Source organism: Marmota flaviventris, chromosome 8 (genome assembly GCF_047511675.1).
Source record: "Marmota flaviventris isolate mMarFla1 chromosome 8, mMarFla1.hap1, whole genome shotgun sequence".
Classification (NCBI taxonomy): domain Eukaryota; kingdom Metazoa; phylum Chordata; class Mammalia; order Rodentia; family Sciuridae; genus Marmota; species Marmota flaviventris.
The window spans coordinates 80,746,189-80,773,564 of record NC_092505.1 but is presented as its reverse complement, the minus strand read 5'-3'; the positions used below and the strand labels follow the sequence as shown (position 1 = coordinate 80,773,564).

The following is a 27,376-nucleotide window of genomic DNA, read 5'->3' as shown; positions in this document are numbered from 1 at the left end:
AAATAAAATAACAAACTTTCAATACTTTCTTCCTAAGAAATTTAAAGTATCACATTCTGCCAAATTTTCATCTGTGATTAGCATAATTAAATAAATTTCTGAGAATAAATTGGAAAAAATATCATGAGTTCTTAGGGATTCTTTTAAGTTTTTATTTACATTCATTGAGCTTACATTCCCTTCCTCCTATGGGGAAAATTTCTACTTCTTAATAACAACAACATCCCTCATAGAACATCCCTCATTGACAGACATCTAGATTGTTCCAATATTTGCAAATATAATCTCAAGGAATGGTCTTGTAAATATGACTCTTTGTATTTGTGCCATGTATCTGTGAAATAGTCCAAAAAATAAAAAAAAAACTATAAATGAATATATACTTTGCATTAATTGTTGAGTTTACTTTCATAAAAGTGTATTGTTTTGCTTAATGAACACTTAAGTACATTAAATTGCTTTTCCCCACAATGTAGCTAACAAAGTATGTTATTAAAATTTTGGATTTTTCCATTCTGAGATATAATATCTCAATGTAATTTAATTTGAAATTTTTTAACAAATGATTTTTAACTTTTATGTTCAAACACCACTCTTTTAAAAAAATTAGAATACTTAAACATGAAAAGTATTTTGTGAAAGATAAAAAAATTAATCTGCAACATAAACATTTGAATTAAATATTAGAAGTTTAACACAGGTTATTTTAGGTTAATTTTGTATTGCTAACATAGTGTACAGACCAGATTCTGAAAATAAACTTGTGAAGTTAAACATTTCAATTTTATCCAGATGTCACTGAAACTGTGCAAATAAAATAATCTTTGCATTGATAAAAACAATTCATTGTAAATATGAAGTAGATTGTTTATAAAGAACTAAGATGTCTTGAGAAGAAAGAAAAGCCTATGAGTGATCTTGTAATTGCAGAGATTGGTTGTTTTTCTGATAGTAAATATAGATTTTATAAAATACAGGAACCAAGTGTATTGTACTTCATGACATAACTCAATGCCAAAAAAAGTTTAAGGAATAAGGCCCTTGTCTAATGAGACCAAAGATGATGAATTCTGGCTCTTGTTCTTGGAATATTTGACTTTTTCCTATGTTCCTTAATAGTGTTTCTAAAAGGCCTTATTTAGACTGAATAGAGTATATCCTAAGGCCATCTTCTTAATCTGGTATAAACAACTGGTGTCCTCTTCAATAAGAATTGTGCTTTCTTCAGGAGAAAAATATGAAAGAAAAGATCATAAAAAATGATTCCTGTAAATTAATTCTTAGTTATTTTCTTTCCTTTCAGCACCTTCTCTAATAGGTATGGTAAGGAAGGACTGGGCATCCCAAAATAGCATTGCTCTATCATGGCAAGCACCTGCTTTCTCCAATGGAGCCATTCTGGACTACGAGATCAAGTACTATGAGAAAGTAGGTCTTATTTGGAGCTTTCTAAAAACCTACATAAATGTATATATACATATACATATATGTACTTATATATGTATATGTACATGTATATGTATATATCAAACATGTGTTTATACTATATTATTTTAATTTAAACTTTTTTTGGGGGGGTGGGCTAATCTCATACACATTATTCCTTTGAATTCTCCCTAACTTACTATTGTGATTATAGTTTACCAATTAATTTATTTTGTTTTATTAAAGTAGAGATGACAAATGTTCATATCTATTATGACCTCCTCTAGGTAGTTTTATAATGCAGTAAAGAACACTGACTAATAAACTCCTTCAACTTACAATTTTGTTGTTATAACATTGTTTCTAAAATTCAGTTTAGAATTATAAAATTGAATTCCTATGACCTAAAATGAGTGATGAGCACATATCCTTTGCCAATGAATTTAAACTTATTGTTCACTGTAATTTGAAGAGGATATCTTAAGAGAAAAATGAAAATAACAAATGAATTAAATATTATCTTAACATTCTTATTTTATAAGACTCTCCTAAGACAAATTTGGTTGGCAAATCAGTTATCTACCCTAATTTCCATTTTTTTTATATAAAATTATACTCCAGCATCATAATTTTCCAAATTATTTGTTTGCTCAATTATATTTTTTCATGTTCTTTTTATGTTTTTCCCCTGTGTTTCTCACCATTATGACATTGTTGCTGTAGATACTACAGCAGAGCACATAGTTAACTTTGAAATGTCTCATTGTAGAGTGTTACATCAAAAATGTTGACAAAGGGAATATTATTTTTAAAAAAAAACAGTTAATGTATAAAACATACATAATTTACAGTGGTTTACCACAATAAGAATGTCTTGCATTTCTGTAATTTACTAGAAACAAAGAAATATAGGGAAGTTCCAGTTGTCCCCCTGAAGGTTTGATATTTGAGTCTGTTGAAATAAACTGACAATAGATTAGCACAGAAAGGGCTTATAATTGTATTGCCATGCATGTATGCACAGGAGCCACAAAAAATATAAAATTCAAAGAAGACCCAGTTGGTTGACACTTAAATATTTTCACCATGAGGAGTAGTGAAGTAGGAGATGTAGGCAATTTCAGAGAGGTAATAAATGATTTTCACAGGAAAAGTAGATCCAGTGGCCTGGGACAAAGTTCCTCTGTATTCTCCATGTCGTGTTTAATTTTCAGTCTCTTACTCTGAAAGTGAAACAGTGGCATTGAAAATAATTGTGTTCCTCCATGGCAGATCTGGTCTTCAGATAGATAAGGGATATTCAGAGGAAGACACACCTTCATTTGCAGCTCCTCAGGTGCTCTCAGTTTTAAGTCCAAAGCAGCATATTTTGGGGTATCATTTTATGAGCATCAATAGAAACATCATAAATAAATTTATGATTTCATAAACTGTAAAGAAATATAGGGCAAAGGGAGAGATGGAAACCTATCTTTATTCTGTTTCTAGGTAAATGTAATTGAATAAAGGACAGGTAACTCATTCACATGCTTTTATCTATTTTTGGCATTTAAGTAATGTCAGCATCATTGTAGTCTATGAAAGTGACATTATAATTAACAGAAATGGATACAGCCATAGTTTAAGAAAAAAAGAATTCACTGAATTTAAATTGCATGGCAGATTCTACACATTAGCCATGCCAGCATGTGATCAGTAATCACTTGGCCTATAACCTTTCAAACTGTATTGTAGCATGTGTCACAAGAAGAAATATATGTTGGGTCTACTGGTTTCAATAGATCTTCATGTACTCAAAATGTGTGATCATCTAAATGCAAAAAACACATTTATACATGAAAACTTTTCAGAATCAAAATATTTCTGTTTTATAAGAACATTCTGTGTTATATTTCACACAGAAAAATCACTGACTCATTTTATTGTCAGTTACACTTCGTGTGAGGATGAAAATAATCTGCAGATTTCCCAGAATCATATAGATTCAATAAAAAAATGTTTATCTAATTAAAAATTTGAAAATCAATAAAATTCTTTAAAAATTGCCATCAATATATTATCCATATTTACTCTTAGATGTGCATCATTTGTCTTGATGGTATTTTATTTTAAATTGAAGGTATACATTATAAAAATATTTATTTTATTAAAAAATGGCAGCAATCCAGTGATAATGCTTTAAACATATAGTTGGAAACCAGAGATTCCCAATACATGTTCTGAGTCTGATTATGCTTGTGACCAGAAAAATAAGTCAATAAATCTCCTATGTCACAGATGTCATAAATGGGAATACAGATATCAGCCTTTTTGGTGGGTTATAAAATTTAATTATAATCAAATATAAAAATGAAAAGCATTCAATAAGTATTTAATATATAATTTAAGCAAAATATTTAGAACCAAAAAACAAGAACATGGGGATTATATACAAACTAAATAAAAATAATTTTATTTTCATTCTTAAATATACAAGTTATAAGCATATTCTTATTCTCAAGATGTTGCAATATCAAACCTTTCAGGGAGCATGATTGACAGCATTGAAATTTTTTCTTACTAGGTCCTCAAATTCTAAGTATATATTTTACATATCTGCATCTCTAATATGGTTTCTCTTTCTGAGAAAATATTTTTATAAGGAATAACTAGGACAGCTTACAATAAAGCTCAGTTTAAAATCTAATTTTTTGTTTTAAGAATCTAAACATTGCTCAATAAGAAAATCAAGATATGAAAAGTGTTCATAACCCACTTGAATCAAAGTGTGAAATATGATATGTCAAGAACTATGTAATGTTTTGAACAACCAACAATAAAAATTTTTAAAAAAAGATATAAAAAGTATACATACATATGATTCCAGTTTTAGAATACAGATATTCCCTCATCTGTGTATTTGTGTAGGATTGTATAAGTAATAGAGAAATACAGAATACAATAGAATACACACCAGGTTGTTTCAAGTGATGCTAATTTGCGGGTGGGGCAGAGGTACTCAGTCAGAGGCTGAGTGAACATGAATGGATGGATGGATGGATGGATGGATGAATGGATGGATCCTAAATAGCTTTAGTACTTGTTTTTATAATTGTCTGCCTAAAAGCTGACCCTATGACAAGGATTTTTGTGCAAGAGATTAATAAAGAAGGTATCCAAAAGAACTGGTAAAAGAGTGGGAAAAGTTGGACTACAAGCTAGTCAAACTCAATGTGACCAAAAAAGTTCTAGACTCTAAATTTTATCTCAGAGTTCATCTATGGAGACAGACGCTGGGCTTTCCCACTCTGGTTCCAGTAATCATTAGCTACAGGTCTTTGTGGAAGTGTATAGATAGCATGTAGTAAAACATTATAGGTACCTCTGGTTCTCTGGAATGGCCCTAGTTACCCAACTTTAGGTCTAAAAGAGTGATGCAGATTAAAGCCTTAAAACGCAAAATGTGGAAGCTTGAGGGTAGGAACAGGAACAGGTGATCTGCTGGAATACGTACTATTAACTAAAGTAGATCTGTGTCCAAAAAACTACTTGATAATTAATCCGTGGCTCATTGTAATATTCATATTCTCAAGTCTCTAATATTGGTCACATGGCCTTTAAAAATCACATTTTCTTTTTTTTTAATATTTATTTTATTTCTTAGTTTTCGGCAGACACAACATCTTTGTTTGTATGTGGTGCTGAGGATGGAACCCAGGCCGCACGCATGCCAGGCGAGCACGCTACCGCTTGAGCCACATCCCAGCCCTCACATTTTCTTTTAATCACACTTACCTTATATTGCTATACCCATAAGGGATCTACAAATGATCAATATTAATACCAAAAAAAATTTTGAGCAATTAATGCTGTTTTATTCAGTTCTTATTGTTTAAAGGGTATTCTTCTATAAATCAGGAAATAAATTAATCTGCTTAGAATATGAAATATCTACAAATATCTGAGGTCAAACAGCAGAGTATTGTTACCAGTGATGTTTCCTCAGACAAATGATATATTACAAAAAGAGAAAGCACTGGCCTTTATATTAAATGATTTCAGTTTGACTCAGACCTAAACTTTCTTAGTCCCATATTAATATGTAAAATAAGGGTCTTGAAAGATATTCTCTTTCAGGTCTAATATGTTTATGTCTATACTTTTATATAGGTAAAGTTTCCTATTGTTTTCCATCCCTCAAATAACTGTAGTTTTTCATTTAAGCCTACTGAAATCAAATACACACACTTTTTTTTAAATACACCACCATATGGAGCAGTAATCTTCACATCATAATTGTATATAATTTAGACCCTGCTCTCATTGTGTTCTGTGTGTATGTGGGGTGTGTGTGTGTGTATGTGTGGGTGTGTATATTGTATCAGTGTCTGTGTGCCTGTATGTTGGTTATAGTTATTTATATATTCTCTATTTAGTTAATCATACTCTTCAATCTTTAGTTACTTTTATTTTTTCATACTTAAAAAGTCTTTTTCCTTTAATTCAAGTGAATATATCCTAAATATGAAAAGCACATTAAAATAATGAGTGATGTCAAGTGTAAGTTACTTTTTTAAATTTACCTATCTACCTATTACCAATGCTTTTCTCCAAAATCAGAAACTCTCTTTAGAATGAGAGAACTAAGATATCATCTGTTCCAAAACTTTCAATCTTCCACTTCAAAATATTATAAAAACCTGTTGCAGTCACTAAAGATCCAATACCCCATTCACTATAAACATACCCTTTGTCTAAGTCCATTTGATGCTGATATAACAGAATACCTGAAACTGGACAATTTATAAAAAAGAGAAATTTATTCCTCATAATTCTAAAGGCTGTGAAGTACAAGATAAAAGAACTAGAAATGGGGAGCAAAGATTTGAAGTGGCTCTGGGCAGTGAACACCAAGGTCTGAGGGTGCCCTAGGGCCTCTCTTTCTATATTTCCTTCCCCTGGGCCTGTGATCCGTGGCCCCAATAATCTCTGAAGTGCTTTTGGAGTCAGTCATTCTCCCTTTGTCCTGATAAACAAGCCTCAGTCTTAATCCTGTCCATTCTAATGTCTTTATCTAGAGGTCACTGGCTTTATTTATTTCCTCTCCCCAAATAGTTTTTCATTCTCTACCATATGGCCTGGCTGAGAATCCTTCAAATTTCTAAGTTCTTTTTCCTTTTAATTGTAAATTATCTTTAAATCATTAAAAAATATGTTAAATTAAGTCCAAAGAAGCCACAATGTACCCTAGGTCTTTGCTACTTAGATATTTCTTGCACCACATATCCTCATTGATATTGATGTAATCCTGCTTTCCACATGCCATTGAGCATGCATATGATTTCGTCAAATTATTTGCCATTTTATAATAAGATTGGCCTTTCCTATAGTTTTCAATGCTTTCTTCCTCATTTTCATCAGTCACTTCATGAGTTACTGCCCATATTTCTAACAATATCCTGATCACAACTTTTAATCAATCTCTATGATGTTTCAAAGTGTCCCTATTCTTCTCTTCTTCTGAGCCCACAGTAGAATCATCCTTATTACTCTGATTTCAGCAATCTAGGCTTTTTCTCCAAATTCTGCCAGTCTGTACCCATTACTCAATTCTACAGCCACTCACTTCTATATTTTGAAGCATCTGTTATAGCAATGACACCTTCCTAAACCAAGATGGTTTCTGTTTCTGTCTTAGTCCGTTTTGTGCTGCCATAATAGAATGCCTGAAACTAGGTAACTTCTAAAAAAGAGAAATGTATTTCTCATATTTCTGAAGACTGGGAAGTCCAAAACTGAGGTACTGGAAGTTTCCACAACTGATACAAACTTGATGTCTACTAGCAGTACGGTACCTTGAATGCTTCATCTTTTCAGAGGGGGGTTGCTGTTCTTCACATGACAGAAGAGTAGTAGGGCAAAAGAAGGACAAAAGGAAGTTCAACTTGTCTTTTTGGAACATCCCAAATCCCACCCATGAGGGTGTGGCTGTCATTGTCTAATAACCACTAAGGGGTTCCACTTCTTAAGACAGTTACAATGGCAATTGAATTTCAACATGAATTTTGGAGGGGACAAACATTCAAACCATAACATCCTTCCATTACATTCCATCCTGTCCACCCTTCTCACATTAATCTTTCCTCTTTTCCCCTTTGCCACACTATCCTCCTTTCTATTTCCTCTTCTCCTGTCCTTGTTTTCCTTCCCAAGGCATTCTTCTTTCTCTTGCTTCTGAGTTCTTTTATTATTCTTTCCGGGGTATTCAAGCTACTGTAATAGAATACCATAAACTGTGTGGTTTATAAACAGTAAATTTATTTTGCACAGCTTGGTGACTGGAAAGATGCTGGCAGAATGGTGAAGACTTGCTTCCTGATATCATAGAGTTGTCTCCTCACTATGTCTCACATAGCAGATGAGCAAAGGAGATTTTGGTGATCTCTCTTATAAGGGCACTAATCCCATTCATGAGGACTCTACCTCCAAACTTAATAACCTGTGAAAGACTCTAAATCCTAATGCTGTCTTGGGGTATTATTTTAGTGTATGGATTATGGGGTGACACACACATTGAGCTTATAACAATTATTTTACTAAAATTAGTCTTAATTAAAATTGTGTTCTTAAGAGGCTCCCCCACTAGTGTATGAATTCCTTTTAGTTGCATTCAAGCTAAATTAGCAAAATGCTCTCTTTGTTCAGAACTCACTTGTAGGAAATTGAGAAGTCACCCAGTCACTGTAAAATTACTTCTAACAATTAAAAAAATTAAAGATAAAGAAAGAAAGAAAGCTGCTGTGACTTTCTGCTTTTTTTACTTGTTCATTAGAAACCCTCAATATATGGATGCCCATTAGCTGAGCGAACATTCTGCTAATAACTATAATGTAAGCTCATGAGTCCAGGGATTTCTTTTGTCCACTGTCATATCCCCAGTCCTCAGAACAGCAAGAGCTCCTGGTTAATAGAAAACAATTATTGACCAGTTAAATCCCAGCTTCTTCCAAGTGTTTTGCATGTAATTATTCCAATAACAACCATTTGCGGTAGATATTATTATTCTCATTCTTCTGATGAGGAAACTAAGGCATGAGGAGCTTATGGAACTTCACTGAAATCACACAGGAACAAGTGGTTGTTAAAGTTGCCATGATACCTTGCATCACAATAGATGCCTCAGAAAAGTCAGTGCTTTCTGCTGATGCTTAGTTTCTAGCTTCCCTGAGGCCAAACACTTCATTACTCTCTGATGCCCTTTTGCATCTGTAAAATGGCAGCAATAAAATATACCTATCTCACCAGGGTGTTGTACAGCTCCACTAATTACCAACTGGTAGCTCATTTTGCAAACATGAATCCCCCAAAACAGTTCATTATTCTTACATTCAGTGTTTAAAGACATTGTGACTGGTAACTTCTTTTCCTTAAAGCACTCTTGTTCACTTTTACCACAGTCATCAGTTTTAAGATTTTGTTCAGGAAAACTCATCATGAAAAAAGGAAGCATTTCTCATATTCAGATGGTCAATAATTATCTACATTAAGTATTGAATTAATGTAACTTGTTATTTTTTCACCTAACCATAGATTATAGAAAGGGCTTTCTATGAGCTATAATTAAAATATATATCATTTAGTGACACTGAGAGCAGTATATTATTAAAAGGTACAGAGATTTGTGAACAGGTTTTTATTATGGAAAATATTTTTATCACCAGTCAGGGATGATTTCAAGTAGCCTCTTTTGAGAGTAGGTTGAAGTCTCCACGTCCTTTTTGAAAGTCACATGCCCCTCAAGATCACACTTTATAGTGTCTATTTATTCAAGACTAACCTCTTATTCTTTTTTATTTGAGGTAGTTTTTTAATGAAAAAAAATTAAATAAATATGCCTCATTGTTTCTAATGATATGCGATCGTGAATATACATCTTTGTTTGTATTAAAATAAATATGCAATTATAGCAATAGTCAATACAAGAAAGCAAAAATCCCTGTCTCTTAAATGATGGCCATTTTACATTCCTTATTTGCTTTTATTGTATTTCCTTCACTGAGGTGTTTCCCAAGGAAAGAAGGCATTTTCTTTTCTCTTCCAGCAGTGCCACTCTTTCCTCCATCCATTGTTTAGGTACAGAAACACAGCTCCTTCATTCTCTGCATCTGTCTTCCCCTACTATGATCTAATACATTTCATGAATATTATTGTAAATTTGCATTTAAATCTAAACCTATTATACAAGGATCTAAGAAAAGTATAATTCTGGGAACTGCAGATGGAATACCTGAATCACATGGGAATCTTTTTGAAATGTAGATTATGATTCACATGGTTGGGCAGTTGAGTCTGAGGGTAATGGAACAAGATTTTGCATTTCTAACAAGCTATGAGGTGGATTACAGCCCTGCTTGTCCATGGATGACACTTCAAGTTTGGCATGTCCCTAGAGACCCTGCCTTTCTATTGCCTCTCTTAATCAAGTGTAAAGGGAAAAAATAGTCACAGCCCTCTAAATATAAAGATGAACTTATAGGGATATATCTTTATAATTAGCTGAGACCTCTGTACCTGTTACAAGATTTGTATAATATTGGAACCAAAAAATTTAATCTAAAACTAAATAAAGTACCAAGTCAGTTTCAGATACAATTCACTGCTTCTAATAGTATCTGCAAACTCTTGAGCTGGTAAATGTTTTTGTGTTCCTTTCAGTTCTTTTTTCCATAATTCTTATTTGCTGCAATGTCCACTGCAATTGAAAATGAGCATTTGGTACTAATTAAAACAACATTACCTGAAAGAAAATGGACAGCAAGGGAATTTACTGATACAAACACTCATTATGGAGATTTCATACCCAATTTCCGTGTTGTGCAGCAAATATCACACTCTCAATGGAAGCCTGCCTGGTTTAGTGAGCCCAGGGAGTCCCCTGGTGCCTAGAGCAGAGATCCTCCTGGTAGCAGGGCTGGGACTGATGCCAGTCTTACATCATCAACAGGCCACATCTGTATATTGTGGACATAAGAAAGTAGAAAGAAATTAAAAAGATGTTTACACCATTGATCCAAGTATTGAGTCTTCACACATGCCTGTCACAAATGTCTAGTAATTACTATAGCTTTTAAGTATCTCCTAGGTTATTACAGATAGACTCTTTTCTTTGTTTTGCAGAAGGTTTAAAATTATAAAAGCTGGTTTTAGTATGTCAAATATTTGTCAGAAAAAGGGAAAAATAAAGCTGGTAAAAACCAGGTACTCGGAATAGATTTCATTAAAATTTTTGAACATACTGTAGGGGTATGAAATATGTTTCCTATCACTAAGCTCATAGCTGAGGCTCTTTTGGAAAAAGACAGACTATGCATGAGAAAAACATACACATGTATTTAATACAAGTTGTACATGACCCAAGAGTCTTCAGATATAAAGACCCCAAGGACCAGGGATACCTGTGGATTTTTATGATTAGGTTTGATGAAGAGTTAATAGGTATGTGGAAGTATGATTGGGCAAATGTGGGAATGAACTAGGGAGAACTTAACAAGGCCCTCAAATTCTTCTCTGAGCCCCTGAATGTTCCCAAATCAGGATGATCCCTTCTTTGTATCTGGAGGGTACTTTCAAATGAGGATCTCATGACTAGCTTCAGGAGATAAGGGCAAATGAAAGACAGAAAGTGACCTTCCTGCCTGTACTGTGTCTCAAATACCAAGGGGTCTTTTTTTGAAACAGCATTCCCTGAACCCCATCAACGTAAATTTATAGACTAAAATAATAAAATATAAATATAACAAATATCAAAATTTTATGTTCTGGTGTCTAAGAATCATAAAACAATATCCTGTCCACTATTGCTAGAAGGGCCTGGGATTCTGTGGATGGCATGTAGTCATCAGAATTACTGCTCTGTCCCTGAGTTTCTTGTTTATCACTAGATAAGTTTACACATCAGCCACACTTCTGCTAACTTGCTATGTCAATCAGCTCTAAATTCCACATTTTAATTCAGTTTCACATGCTGAAGTCATCATCAATTGCTTCCATATTCCTAGATATACATTTCTTAAATTGCTTCCTCAGCATTTCCCTGAATTCATGTCTTTACTTGTTTTGGGATGAGGTTAGAATAAACTAAGTTATTTTCCATTTATGAAATTTCAAAATTGTGGAAGCTTATTATTTTTAGTTTGTATTGCTTTACTTTGCAAGATGATAGGAAACAGGTAAGAGTAAGGGAAGAATGAAAGAGTTGATATTTTTAATGAATATGAAATATTTTAAAAAATTAAATTGCAGAGAAGTACATAAAACATAAGAATGAAAGAAAAATTCAATTTCCTCAGCAATATGAAAATCTACATTAAAATTTTACCACAAAGCTTTGAATTTCTAAGAAAAAAGAAAAATGTCAGGCTATTTATAAATGACTAATTACAAAAAAAAATTATATGTAACCTTAAACAAGTCATGTTGTTTGAAGGTAAGAAAATAATGCAGTGTAGCAAATAGTTTGACAAATAGAGGTCATATTACCTGCAATGTTTTGGTAAAATCTGTTTTGGTAAAAACCAAATAAAATTTCCACAAGCCCTTTTTTTGAATATAATATTGTCATGGATTCAAATTATTATTAGCTTTCAAGGAACTTCCATCATTGGAAAATGTTAATATTGTACACACATGAAAATAATTTTGAAAGTCAAATATATAAGAGAAGCATCTAATTTACTGTCCTAAAATTCTGAAAAAGTAAATAATACTATCTAACACAGATACATTTTTAATCTATTTATTAGATTTTAAATAATAAATTTCAAGATAAGAGTTACAATTAGATTGTGTTATCTAACCCTGAGCAAGTTTCTCCTTGTTTAGTGACATTACTGAAGTGTTGACTGAAGTTTTTGTCTGGAGAGAAAAGGAATGTTTGCTCATTTAAACTGCAGTTAAAAACACAATCATGACCGCTGGAGCTGTGGCTCAGTGGTAGAGTGCTTGCCTTGCACCTGCAAGACCCTGGGTTCAATCCTCAGCACCACATAGAAATAAATAAGTGAAATAAAGTTATTGTGTCTAACTACAACAAAAGAAATAAATATTTTTTAAAAACCTCACAACCATGTTTTTGGCTATTCCAAACAATTACCATAGGACAAAGAGTGAAAACTTCTCAATTCACAAATTTATGAGTTCATAAACTTAGTTTTAAGAATACAAATCCATAAATTTATTTTTTTCTTATACTCTGTTGCTACTTTCTTTTATCAGTTACTCAATAAGTAAATTTATGAATTAACAAAGAAACATTTATTTCTTCTCAATTTTTTGAAGCAAATGAGTGTATGAAAAATCTTGTGAAGTTCAAGAGGTTTCCTGAAAACAGTGAGGTACCAATTTACAGAGTTGCATTGCTAGACTTCATTTTATTCACGGATTTTGCAGGAAATCCTAATAGAAGAAATATAGACCATACAGAGAGTAAAGCAAAGTAAAAACTTGATAATCATTCAGAAATTCAGTGAGGTTTCCTCCCTGGAAATATTTCTTTCCCATAAATGCTTTTGTGAAAAGTGTGTATATGGACATTTAAATTGTGCATTTTAAGTGTAATTTCAATAAGCTTCTATACCTTTCAAAATATTGTAATATTATAAAGAAAATTCAACCTTTTAATAAAAATTTCTCTTAAGAAATATGTGAGCTGCCTTATGCCTCTGCTGTCTGACTCAATTTGCAAATTTTAACTGCCAAGGGGGAAGTCTAATATCCAAGATTTGTAGCATATACACAATTAGGAAACTTGCCATGTAGGAGTTGGGGAACCCCTGTTTCCTGCAAGGCCAATCTCTGATTTTATTGGATAAATTACAAATAGAAAAAAAATATATGAGGCAGAGGCTTAAACATTTGCACATTTTTAATCATTGAAACTCCTTATTTTGATATTGAATAAAGGTAAGAACTAAGTTTTGGTGTAAATTCTTTAATTGGATTACGGAAAAGACAAAAATAATACTAATATTTACTGAATACATTTAACCTGTATTAACTCATCATAAGACAAGTTAGTTAGCTACAAGCTAATTAAAAGACATCCACTTATTTCATGATTACCACCTTTATTTTAACCACCAACTGGCAACTTAATAAGAAGCTATAATAAAAATGTGTTTAGATATTGATGGAACATTAAAAAAAGACTAGAGTGTTGTTTATTTCATCTTCTGTACATCATTTAATTTTGGTGTCTCTTTAATAAATTCACATTGATATTTATGAAATGAAGTATCTGACAAATAAGAACAGAAATGTACTCTAATTTAAAGTCATAAACCAATTGAAACAAAACTTAATTGTAAAGTTCTGCTATCAACTTGACCTACTTGCAGACTTTGAGCATACCTTTCAAATTCTGACAGCCAAATTGAAAATGATCTTCGTACACATGATTTTAAAATTCCTTTACAGTTCCTTGAAAATCAAAAGGAAGTAATTCTCTTGTCAATCATAGTGGATTTTGACAGACCTGGGTTGGAATTCAGGATATAATACTAATTACTGCATGATCATATGCAATTACTTTTATTTTCTTAAATCTTAATGATAACAGTACACAAGCTATTATGAGGAACTATCTAACTGAAACTTCAAATGTAAGAGATTTCACTTGTGACATAAAACAAATGCTTGCATGTGGATGCTAATTCACAAAGGGGGGAGGTTAGGGAAAAATACAGGTAGTAAACCTTTAATCTGTGCAATCTGCTAAAGTTGGTATTAATATCAGTACCAGCTTTGGTCTTAGGATAGCTGCAGTCCTCATACAGAGGGTTCTTTAAACCTTTAACGCCCAAATAGAATGGCACGTTACCCAAGTTGCAAGAATGATTATTAAAAGAATTACTACTATTCTATAGATTATGTAGTAATGAATAAGTATAAACACAGTCACTAATACATAAATTCCAGAGCAGAGCCAGTTCCTACATTTACAAGTACCATCCACATCCATATTAACCAATTAATACCATTCACAATATTTTATTGTCATGCACTAAAGATATCTTAGTATAAATTATAACATTCTAACTTGCAATCATATAATTGATTAAAATACAATTTATAATTTCTGAACTATGAAGCATGTGATATTTTACAGACAGAAATATTCCTACAATATAATGAATGTAAATTACAATATCATGACCATAAGCATGCAAAATATGTTGGTGCTTTCTAATAATATATTAGATATATACTGATGACAATACACACAGTATTTTGCTTTGATTCAGGATTCTCATGCTTTGATTCAGGATTTTCACATAGGAGAACAGTTCATGAGGTGGGGTATACTTATTTTTGCACTTTTATTTTCTATTTCATTTCTTTCAACTTGGGATTAATAGTGTAATGTGTCCATTTTTTCATCTCTGCTCTTTCTTCTTCCTCACCTCTTCCTCTTTCTTTATACCCCTTCAAGACCAAAGGAGATTATCCAGAGGACATATGGCAGTCAGACATTGCCTGCATTTCATTTACTATCTTTACAATAGGGCCTTTGTTCTCCAGTTAATCATTCATAAGAACAGAGATGTGTGGAAAAATAATGAATATTATGGTAAATAAAATTTTCAATTACAAAAGAAATGTTCAAGTTGAGAACATGAGAACCCTCTTGGGATTCTAGAATTTTTTAAAAAGGCAGTCAATTCAGCTAATTCAATCTAATCCTTTGAGATATGCCTGTGTGTGTGTGTGTGTGTGTGTGTGTGTGTGTGTGTGTGTCAGTTGGCAGGAAGCTTCATCAAGTCATCTGGTGGGCTTATCACATCTGGGAGTGTATATTCAAGACCACAGCTGCAGTTCTTGGCATACTATAATCTTAGAAGTTTCCATTGCTTCAGTCATATTCTTTTGGTCAGATAGGCCAACCCTTATGAAAGGGAGCTGCATGTGGGTGTGAATATCAGCAAGTGGAGGTCATTGGGGTCAATCTAGGAGACTGTCCACATTATCAGGGTTATGGGCAAAATCTGTAGTATTTCAGTTTTGGCTTCAACAGAGAAATCATCTGGGAAAAAATGCTATTTGCTCTTTCTGAAATTCTCATGGTTTTTGAAAAATATAGAAGGTAGTTCTAAGTGATAGGACCATTTTGATTTTTAGAATTACCCCGGAGTCAAGCATGATGGTGCACATCTGTAATCACAGAAACTTAGAGACTAAATCAGGAAGATTTCAAGTTCAAGTCCAGACTTGGCAACTTAGTAAGACTCTGTCTCAAAATTAAAATAATAAAGAACTGGATATATAACTCAGTGGTAGAGCACCACTGGTTTCAATCCTCAGTAACAAAAAAACAAAAGCAAAAACAAAAACAAGAAAGAAAAGATTTCAGTGTTCAGCTTTCAAAGTTCCAAGGAGGAACTCAAATAAATATATAAACATATAAGCCAAAGAAAATTACCCTGAAATGTTAGACTAAGTTGTCCAAAATTCATCATGTGAATGTGAACTTCATGCATAATAGATCTCATTATTTCCAAAGAATTAATTCACATCATTTAAATAGCCAACATAAGCTTTTTTCCTCTCTCCAAAATAAAAAGTAAAATAAAAAAGTTGCCTAAATTTTGAAGGAAGCAATGCCATCCATACCAGTCATTATAGAAGTTAAACAGAAAATTCATACCTTTAGCTTCATATTAAACTCTAAGGATTTATGTTGTTTTGACTTTTGCAAGAGCTTAAAAATTTTTAATGGCCAAAGGAGATCAAATCCCAAAAATTCACAGGTTTTACACAAAGATAAAACCAACTTTATAAAAGAGAGTTTTCTTCCCTTAATTGGTCATAAATAATAAATATACATAGCAGGGTTGCTAATATTATCTAAATAATAAAAAAAAACATTTATAAAAGAAATTCCTAAACTTGATTGTATGAGTGAATTTCTCAGCATCATTATTTGCTGGACAGAGTGGCACACACTTATAATCTTCAATGACTTGGGAGGCAGAGGCAGGAGGATCCCAAATTTGAAGCCAACCTTGACAACTTACCATGACACTGTCTCAAAATAAAAGTGAAAAAGACTGGGAATATGTCTCTGTAATAGTGTCCCTGGGTTCATTCCCCAGTTACAAAAATTAACAACAATAATAACATAATTGAATTTGAGTCAAAACAAATTATAGCATCAAAGTAAGTAAGTGCTGTGCAACATCATTGTATAAGGAGATATGGGTAAATTAATACTATGGAAAAATTAGCCAGAATAAAGCATGAATATATCTCTCGGTGTGTATGTGTGTGAAAGAGAGAAAGAAAAAAAGAGAGAGATTTAAATTCTCAATATATATTTTCACTTAACATTTCTGTTTTTAAAATTGATAGAATTAATGTTCCATTTTGAAATAGAAAATTAAATCAAAAAGTGATTTCCCATGAAATTTCTCTCTGGATTTGTATTATCCAATAATTGTGAATAAATGTCTTAATAAAGGAATTGCTAAACACTGAGGCATTTCCTTCCCTGCTTCTTCAGCCAATTCTCTGAACTCTTGATATTTGACTTATTTTTTCTAATTGTTAATCAGTGCCTCTCTTTAAAAAGAAAGTTTCTTTTAGAAAATGCCTTACTGTCCTAATTTTAAAAGGTACTTAATATCCTCAAGAAACACATCAGAACTTCAAATTTGAGGGGAAAAAATAATTACTACAAAAGCACTCTGGGAGTTAAACTATTATAGCAAAACTCGTAGCTTATTCCCGCATAGTAAGTGATGTGTAGTAAGTTGCTTCATTTCCCGGCTCTGCTATTATTATCCTCATTCCTCAGGGGAATACTTAAGAGTCTTAGATTCTCAAATGAGGGGGAAAAAACCTAAGTCAGTATTCTCCTTCAAATAAGTAGAAATAATTATGAGGCTTCTTTGACCAAATATAATTTTTGCCTTGAAGAGTAAAACAAGACCCTTTGCAACAGACATTATTAATGACACTGATATAATTCCTACTTGAAAGAAAAGGAAATCTGCCCAGAAAAATCAATTAGAAACCACCAAATGTTCCTTGGACTTTTTGGAGAGTTCTATGCCTATTGTCCCTCATGACCTTTCCATTAAGAGACTCATTGGCTATATTCCTAATGGTTGCCTTCAATTATTTAGAGGGGATTTCTAAGCTTTTGTATATCATATTAAAATGGCCTAGACAGCATTTCCTGATTATCTTTCTTGCAGAACGAAAGGGTCACTCTGGGGAAAACAGAGTAATATAGGTGGCTTTGCTGGAAAAAATTAGAGAGTCCTCGGCCATTAGTACCATTTGTCACAGAAACATTGATTCTCTTGAAATGAAGCAAACAATGTATGATGACTCTTCTGTCTCTGAAAAAGATTACTGAAAAAAAGGTAATAATTTAAAAAGTCATTAGGAGTAGTTATCACTAATGGAAGACCAGCAGCTGCATTTGTCAACTCCTTTGTTTTTAACTTGTCACATTCTACTGCTAGCATCGTTCTTCTCTTAACATTAGTTGATGAGTGTCCTATTATAATCATCCAATATTAATTAGTCTCAAATGTGAGTGGTGTTGTATAGTTCTGTCTTATCTATTCCTTTGACACCTTGAAGCTGGTAAATTTTCTAAAGGGAGATATAGCTGACAGTAAATTTTGAAATGCAGACAAATTTTACAAAAAGACTGAGAATATTCCAAACATGATTCATATTGAGGTTAGGATATGAATTTGTGGAAAAAAAAAAAAAACCTTAATATTGAGTGTGGTCTTGTGTAATGATCATCAACTTCACCACATATACTCTTTGATTTAAAAATCATTCCAGGAGCTGGGTGTAAGGGTGTACACCTGTAATCTCTGAGATTGGAAGCTGAGGCAAGAGGATCACAATTCCGAGGCTAGTCTCAGCAACTTAGCAAGATCCTGTATCAAAAAATAAAAGTAAAATAAAATAGAGGCTGAGAGATATAATAGTCTGGGTTCAATCCCCTACTGAAGAAAAAAAAATCATTCCAGGTTTTTGATAGTCTTTAGACAGGAAATGTTTTTCATGGTTTTATTAGAAGAACTTGTTAAGGAATTTATCATTGATCTGAATGAAATGTAGGACTTGTAGGAAATTCATTTTAAGTATCTATTTGTAGCAGATCACTAAAAGGTCGTTTTAAATTACATTCATGTACAGAGTCTGATTTCTATCCTTTTGTTAAATTAGATGGTTAGAAACAAAGTATCTGCAACACATTATCTAAACTCCTTAAAAGAATTATAAGAATGTATTGAAATACAAGAGTATATTTGTATTCTACCTTCAAAAGTGTTGAGGTCATTGTTGCTGATTCATTCAATAGTTTTTATTTAAAAGCACTTTAATTTTCCTACTGAGTTTTGTGCAAAGACTAATCTAACTTTCTTATTTTGGAGTTACAGAGCTTTTTATAAAAAAATAAAATAAATTGTTTCTCAATTTCACCTAATTGCCAGGAATTTTTGAAGTCAATTTAGCTCAAATATTGTCTTCTGTATAACACAGAAATCTAAAATACCTACTTGTTTATCACAAATGAACACTTCCTCTTATATCAATGTTTTGTTTTAATATAGAAAAAAGTAAACGAGAAAGACAGGAATGCAAAGAAGGAAAAAACTAAAGTTTAATGAGTACCCATATGTTCTGGCTTTGGGGCTAGACATTTTTTTTTTTAATTTTTAAATTTTTGTCATTAGTTATGCAAGACAGTAGAATGCACTTTGATACACATTTTGCTACCTGCCTTGATAGCAGATCCAGAATTTTTTCTTCATGTCATGTTGTCTCTTGAATATTAAGTCCAAGCCTCATTTGCAATCTAAAGTTATATTAGATTTTAGAGCAAAATGAATTTCTAAAATAAAATTCTTTTGTGGATAAAACTTTAAATAATTAAACAGATGGAACATTTTCATTTTCAGCTTAGGTACTAACCCATGATGATGAGGTATTTAATATCAACAACTGTAGCAAAATGGGAGAAGAGAAAGAGAGAGCAAATGTGAAAACCCAAGGCAGAAAGGAGCTTGGCAAATTCAGGACAGAAACAGTGTACTGTGACCTGCAGATAGCAACAAAGGAACAAGAGATGAAGCTGACACAGTAGGCAGAGGAAGGCCAAGGATAGCCTTCCTGCCTTCCTTCCGTCATTCAACAAATATTTATGCACATCTATACATGTCTATGTTAGCACTGCAGATTCATGGTAAAATGTTAAGCAGTATTTTATTATGGTTTCTTTTTAAATATGCTTAAGACAGAAAATCTCTTGCCTTTCATGATTACAGAATATCTTCATATCTTTCACTGATGTCATCTTATTTTTGTTTCCTTATTGCTATTTTAACTTTCATTATTTTTATTCATCCTAACACTCAGGAAAATAATCAATTTTGCACCTCCCATTCACTTAGTTTCCTTTTTAAGTTCTCTCATCAAGATAGGGATTTATAAAGGTCTTTTGTGAAAATCTTTGCAATCGAAAAATAGTACATGATTCATAAATTTTATTTCTCAAAGCATTCAGTTTGGAATATTTTTTTTTAATTATATTATTTCAAAAGATAATACATTCCAGGGAATGTATGTGTATGATTAAATACATAACTTAAAACAATCAAAGACCCTACGTGTCTTTCGGTTATTTTTTTTATCTTAAAAATTTTGTCCTTTGCCAAGTAAGTAAGGTTTTGCAGGCACCAAAATGAATTGCAAGTCACTATGGCCCTTTCTAATGTGCTGGGTTGTCATTCCTCTTCGGATTATATATGACATGTTTGCATCCTTAGCAACCAGGGCTTTGCCTGACACAATGTAATCATTCACTGAAAACTGAGGAACAAGTGATTATATGAATTAATTGTTATTCTTAAATTTCTTCTTTCTTTATTATTCTCTTTCATGGGAAGAAAAGCAATGTTACATACTCTTGATAGAAAGTGATTTTTTTGTTTTCTAGAATGATGTCAGACTAAGTACTTTAAAAAGTTTATACTTAAGCTGGGCTTCATGGAGAAGCACAACTGTCAATATGGTTCAGTGGGCTCTCTGACAATAGGTTACTCCATGCTCTGAGAACAATATTGTTTGGGGTCAGAGTTTTCGGCCACCAATGAGGAAGGGGAAGGAATCCCGGGACCCTGGTGCTGAGCCAACATATCAAACATAGTGAGCTGTAGTGAGCTATTCCAGTAGCATCTTACAGACATAGAAGCATATCCTCTCTGGAGGAAAACTTTTAAAATTTAGGACTAAAATGTCACAGATTATGATCAGGCAATAACATCACTCTGAAAGACCACCAAGCATATACAAAAGCAAAACATACGTGAATAAGCACAAATAATCAGCCACAGATTTAGAATCCCAATGATTGCATATTTTTAAAAAGATCATACATAGTACAGCTATGTATGAAATGTCTAAAAAAATCATGAAAGAGAGAAAGACAAAAATAAGCAGTGTGGAAAATGAAACTTATAAAATGGAATGGTCATTTTATATGTATAAACACATAAATATGTCTATGTATTTATCAGATATATACTAATATAAAATCAGTAAATAAATGATAATAAAAGAGACATTTAATAAACTGAATTATGCATCTGAAAATATTGTTCAGAATTCAGAATGAAAAGTCAAGTCAAATAAAAATATGATGGAGGAATAAAGAATTGTGGAAGACAGAACAACAACATCTCACATATATTAGAATGCACTCTAAAAAAGTAAAAAGAATGGAGAGCATACAGTACTTACAGGAATAACACCTATGATTTTTCTGGAAGCAATGGATCCACAAAGTATAACATATCAGAATAGAAACAATAAGAATTCATATCTGGAAACTTTATACTAGAACTAAAGTATATGAAAGAAATAGAGAAAGGGACAATTTAAAAATACATTAGATGCAGAGAAGAGGCCATTGACAAAGGATGAGCAAATGTAAAAACAGATTCTTAATAAAACAGTGGTCAACTGAAAAACTTTAATTTTTTTGATAAAAAACTTTTGTCAACTCAGAATGATCTATGTAAAAAAAGACTTTTTTTGAGAATGAGGGTAAAATAAAGATATATAAAAATAAACAAAAGGAGAGTTTGTCACCAACATAACCCAATATAAAGGAATTGGTTTCAGTAAGAAGCAAACAATCACAGAAGGAAAGTATAAGAAGCAATAAATGAATAAAGAAAATAGTCAACAAGTATATTAATCTGAAAAATTATCTGCATTAAATAATATTTTTTAAAAACATTAAAAAAATCAAGCACTGCATGAAAATAGCAAGCTATAGACTAGATGTGTTTTTCCAAAAATGCATATATAAAACTCCGTTCCCAGAGTATATTAGTCAGTTTTGTGTTGCTGTGACCAGTATACCCAAGAAGAACAACTTAGAGTAGGAAACATTTATTTTGGCTCACAGTTTCAGAGGTTCAGTCTATGTTCAACCTACTCCATTGATTGTTCTGGGCCCAAGGTGAGGTAGATCATCATGGAGGAAGGGCATGGCAAAGAGAAGCAGCTTAGAACATAAAAATCAGGAAGTAGTGAGAGAGCTCCTCTGACCAGGAACGAAATATAAACCCCAAAGGCACATCCCCAGTGACCTACTTCCTCCAGCCACACCCCTACCGCCCTATAGTCACTATCCAGTACAGTAGTCCTTTCAAATTATTTATCCACCAAATAGATTAATCCACTGATGTTGTTACAACTTTAATAATCTAATCATTTCACCTCTGAACATTTCTGCATTGTTTCACAGATAAGCTTTGAATGGATAACTCATATTCAAATCCATAACACAGGACATCAGGACATTTGTTTTAGAAGATAATGTGGACATTTTAAGTGGTGAAGTCCAATGGGAGATCCTTAGGTCATTGGGTGAATGTTGTCAAAGAGCATTCTGGGACTTTGCCAGTCCTCTCTCTCTTTCTCTTGTGTCCTGGTTCAAGATGTGAACACTCAGTCCCACATTAGAGTTGTGATCTGTTCCTCTCACCAGAGGCCCAAACTAATAGGCTACCTGATATTGCAGTTGAATTTCCAGAATTGTGAAACAAAATGAACCCCTATTTACTTCATAAATACCCTGTATCAGGAATTTCTGTAATAGCAACAGAAAACTAACTAATATACGTGGGTCAAAGAAGAAATTATAAAGGAAATTAAAGTACTTTTACTTGAATGATAATGAAAATATTATGTAGCGAAAATTGTGCCATGCAATATGATCAGTTCATAAATTGAAATGTTTAACAGATGCTTATGTTATAAAATAATAAAGTCCCAAGTTAATGAACTAACTTAAACTATGCTGCTTAAGAACTTAGCAAAAGGAATAATAAGGCTGAGGAAAGTAGAAAGAAGGTCCTGATTGAATGTTTTTCAAAGTTCATGTGTTAGAAACATAATCTCCATTGTAATAGATTTTTTTTTTTTTTTTACTTTTTTTTATTTGTAATTTTTATTTATTTATTTTTTTAATTTTTATTGTTGGTTGTTCAAAACATTACATAGTTCTTGATATATCATATTTCACACTTTGATTCAAGTGGGTTATGAACTCCCATTTTTACCCCATATACAGATTGCAGAATCACATCAGTTACACATCCATTGATTTACATAATGCCATACTAGTGTCTATTGTATTCTGCTGCCTTTCCTATCCTCTACTATCCCCCTTCCCTACCCTCCCCTCCCCTCTTCTCTCTCTACCCCCTCTACTGTAATTCATTTCTCCCCCTTGTATTTTTTCCCCTTTCCCCTCACTTCCTCTTGTATGTAATTTTGCATAACCCTGAGGGTCTCCTTCCATTTCCATGCAATTTCCCTTCTCTCTCCCTTTCCCTCCCACCTCTCATCCCTGTTTAATGTTAATCTTCTTCTCATTGTAATAGTTTTGAAAAGTGAGACCATTAAGAGGGGATTGGGTCATGAGTGTCCCACCCTTATAAAGGGATTAATGTTATCTCAAAAGTGAGTTATCAGTAGAGTAGGTTCCTGGGAAAAGGGTGAGACACAAAGAGTTACTCAGAAGTATAGTTATTAAGGCTGAGTAATATTGTTGCAGAATGAAACAACTTGGCCAATTTATCATACCAGATTCCACAAAAACAACTACATGTAATGGATCTAAACATATGGCAGAAGTGACATTACAGATCATTAGGGAATTTATGGTCTAAAAACTAGATGGTGCTAGGCAATCAAATCTGGAAAGAAAACAAGAAAAAAAGCACTGGTCACCTACCCCTATAGTTGATAGAAGATAAGTCCTAATATTCTAGGGATTAAAATGTTATGGAGAGAATGTAAAAATTTGAGAAGAAAACTGTGGAATAATTTTTTTTTACCTAGGATAAGGATAATATTTAATAAATGAAGTTTAACTTTTGAATATAATTTTAATTATATTCATTTTGAGAATACTTTCTTCCAAAAGACACTATTGAGATTATGGAAAGATAAGACACAAAGTACAAGAAGAAATTTTCCACATTATACAAGTAGCAAAGGATTAATATCCATAATACATAAAGAAATTATATAAAACAATTGCTAAAAGAACAAGCCAATAGAAAACCTGTATAATACCTATATGTCAACTGACATGAAAAAAGATGGTCAACTTCATTTGTAATAAGGAAGGTGCTGAAGAAGACCACAACAAGAGAACATTTTACACATACTAGATTGGCAAAAATGAAGAATCCTCGACAGGTGCAATGGTGTCTATCTGTAATCCCAGTGGTTTGGGAGGCTAAGGCAGGAGGATCACAAGTTCAAAGCCAGCCTCAGAAACTTAGTGAGGCCTTAGGCAACTTAGCATGACCCTGAAGAAAGAAAAGAAAGAAAGGAAGGAAGGAAGAAAGGAAGGAAGAAAGAAAGGAAGAGTCTGGGGATGTGACTCAGTGATTAAGTGCCCCTGGGTTTAATCCTTAGTACCAAAAAAAAAAAAAAAGTTAAATAATCTGACATTGCTAAGAATTGGAGATAGTATGAATATGAATAATATTATATGATAATAATACGAATATGATACTTAAGAACTCTTAAATTTCTAAAATGCCTGTATATTGATAAATAATTTTAGAAGATAATTTTATAAATTTTGTATGTTCATATGTTCATATCAGTCAACCAACAGTTTCTTTGCTGGATATAAACTTTAAAAATATGCATGTGTAATCAAAACAATGTCCTACAATGTTCAAGGAAGCATTTTTCAATAGAAATAAAAAATACCATATGAAATTGTATCATTGGAAAAATGAGTAAATTGTAGAATATTCAAATATGAATAATGTATACTAGTGAAATGAATGAACAATAGGGAATTCCAAAAAATGATGAACCTTAGAAACTTAATGAAGTCTCAGAAGTAGAGTAATTGTAGAATGCTTAATGAATGGAACCATGCAGATGTGACAACATTTATTTAAGAAATAACAATATAAACACAAAAATTAGGGTAGTAAATACCGGTGTTAAAGAAAGTGAATTGAATAGGGAAGGAACATAGGTAAGTCCATATTAATGGTCCCATTAACTGTGACAAAATTAATGTATAATACTGCTTATGGTGTCTCGATAGTTATATCAGTTTATTATATCTTATACCAATGTTCCTCCAAAGTATGCACTATAGAGCTGGTCTTTGTAGATGTTCTGCTACTTTAGAATTGCACGGTTGGAAAATATAGCATATGCTTTCTATAGGTAAAGGTTCACAAATCACATGGATATATTAAATGCTCAAGGAAAACACAGCGAAGTACCCTACTTTATTGTATTTACCTAGTGTTTTATTTATTTTATTGATACTAGTGTTTTCCAAATGTATCACTTAGGTAGCAGCCTCTCTTTAAGAAAGGGCCCACTGTGAGAAGGGTCACCAGCTTCCTACAATTTCAGGATCCACCAGTGTTTCCCTCAAAACTTCTTTCTCCCTGAGCTGCAGAACAAGGACGAGGTCTCCCTACAAGAATGCTGAACTTCTGAAAGGCGTGATCCCTTGAGTGCCTGGCCAAGACTTTCTCAGAATTACAGGGCTATCAAAGGCATTTTCCACCCAGCCCTGCTTCTCTCTCCTCAGAAGTATCTCTGCTTCTTGCCCACTCTTGATCTCTTGCCCTTTGACTTGCGTAGATGTTTTCCTCCATAAGTATCTTAATTTTCAATAAAGTTTTGGATTCTACTCAGAAGATCCAGGTATGCACAATCATAAAACATTTTTTAACCATTGTGTTACATAGTCCTTAGAAATAATGTTCCATAGCAGACTCTTTGGGACGTGGTACTTTAATCCAAATTTATTGCTATCTGTGTTTAATGTCATGAAATTGTAAAAATATAAATATATGTTTCATTTCATTCACACTTTTTAAAAATACCTTTATTTTATTTATTTATTCATTTATTTATTTATTATTTTAATGTGGTGCTGAGGATTGAACCCAGTGCCTCACACATGCTAGGCAAGCCCTCTACCACTGAGCTACAACCCTGACCCTTCATTCATATTTTCATAGTAGGAAAATATTGTTTTAAATTTTTTCATGTCCTGTTCTACTCTGCATCCATTTTTCTTTAGTTTCAGAATGAGGGTTATGGGAACTTAATCTTTGGTGCCAAAGTAAATCACTCTAATATTTATTATCAAATAATTTTGTCATTCCAATATGTCATTTTGTTTATTTAATTGAAATAGAAATTTAAGTAAGACCCTAAGGACGAAAAATATAAGAATACACATACACACACATACGCACACACACATGTACTCATGTACACACATACACATATATATCATGTTGTGTTTGTATTAATTTTCAAATGTAGTTTTAAAATTTTTATATAGTTATATATAAATCAAATTAAATAACTATAACATTCATATCCAAACTGAGGAAAAATTTGACAAAATAGGTGTATTAATCACCTTCACATTAGTACAATGAAATATTTGAGGCAATTAAGATGTAAAAAGAGAAGGTTTATTTAGTTTATGGTTCTGGAGGTTTCAGTGCAAAACCAGTCAACCCCCAGTGCTTGGACTTCTGGTGAGGTTGCCAGATGACAATGACAAGGAACATGTGTCATAGCAAACTGCTCACATCATGAGTCAGGAAGCAGAAAGTGGAAGAGCCTGGAATTCCACATTCCATTTTTAGGGCAGACCCCAAATGACCCGAGGTCCTCCTTGTTGGCCCTACCACTCAGCAAGGTCCATTGTACTTTCCAATACTGCTGCCTCAGGACTAAGCCTTTACATATGGACCTTTAAGGAACACTCATTGAAGCCATGGGGGAACATATATACTTCCTTGGGTATGCAAAATATTCTTTGCCTTATAAATACCCTATACCTAGAAATATCCTCATGCCCTCATTCTTTTTAAAATTTAAAAGTAAATTAAATAATTTAATGAGAATAGCAACAATGGAAGAAAATAGTTCCAACAGAATAATAAAACCAGTCTTTCTCTCTTTTAATCAAAAACCTAGAGGTGATCTCATAGGAATCTAATCACAATTTTTTTAAATAAGCAACTAAAATGTCACATAATATAAAATATTTTAAGAAATCATTCTTTCATTAAAATAAGCTTATTAAACTTTGAGATGGCAGACATGCTAGGTAATGTGAATTTTTCTTGTAATAAGACTTAAAGCCTGAAATTTGCAAAAAAAAATTATTCTAAGTTAGAATTCATTTTCAAGTACTTATTATGACTAGAGCATATTTAGTTTCAAAATTATGATTTGATTTTTATTCAGAATAGCTAAATAATTCTTTTGGATGGGCATATTCAATTAAGAAGACTAAATTCATTACTTTAATGAGATAAAGTTTAAATGAATCTCTCTTCATAAAGCATTCATA

At 32.5% G+C, this 27,376-nt stretch overlaps 1 protein-coding gene across 1 annotated transcript in view; it reads left to right on the top strand.

Annotated features, from left to right (window-relative positions):
* The window catches only part of Epha6 (EPH receptor A6), an 808,736-nt gene that overhangs the window by 471,407 nt on the left and 309,953 nt on the right, over positions 1-27,376 (top strand). The window contains exon 6 of the mRNA XM_027943203.3: positions 1,304-1,428. Coding sequence (XP_027799004.2) covers positions 1,304-1,428 — 125 coding nt within the window. The remainder of the gene's footprint in view (positions 1-1,303; positions 1,429-27,376) is intronic.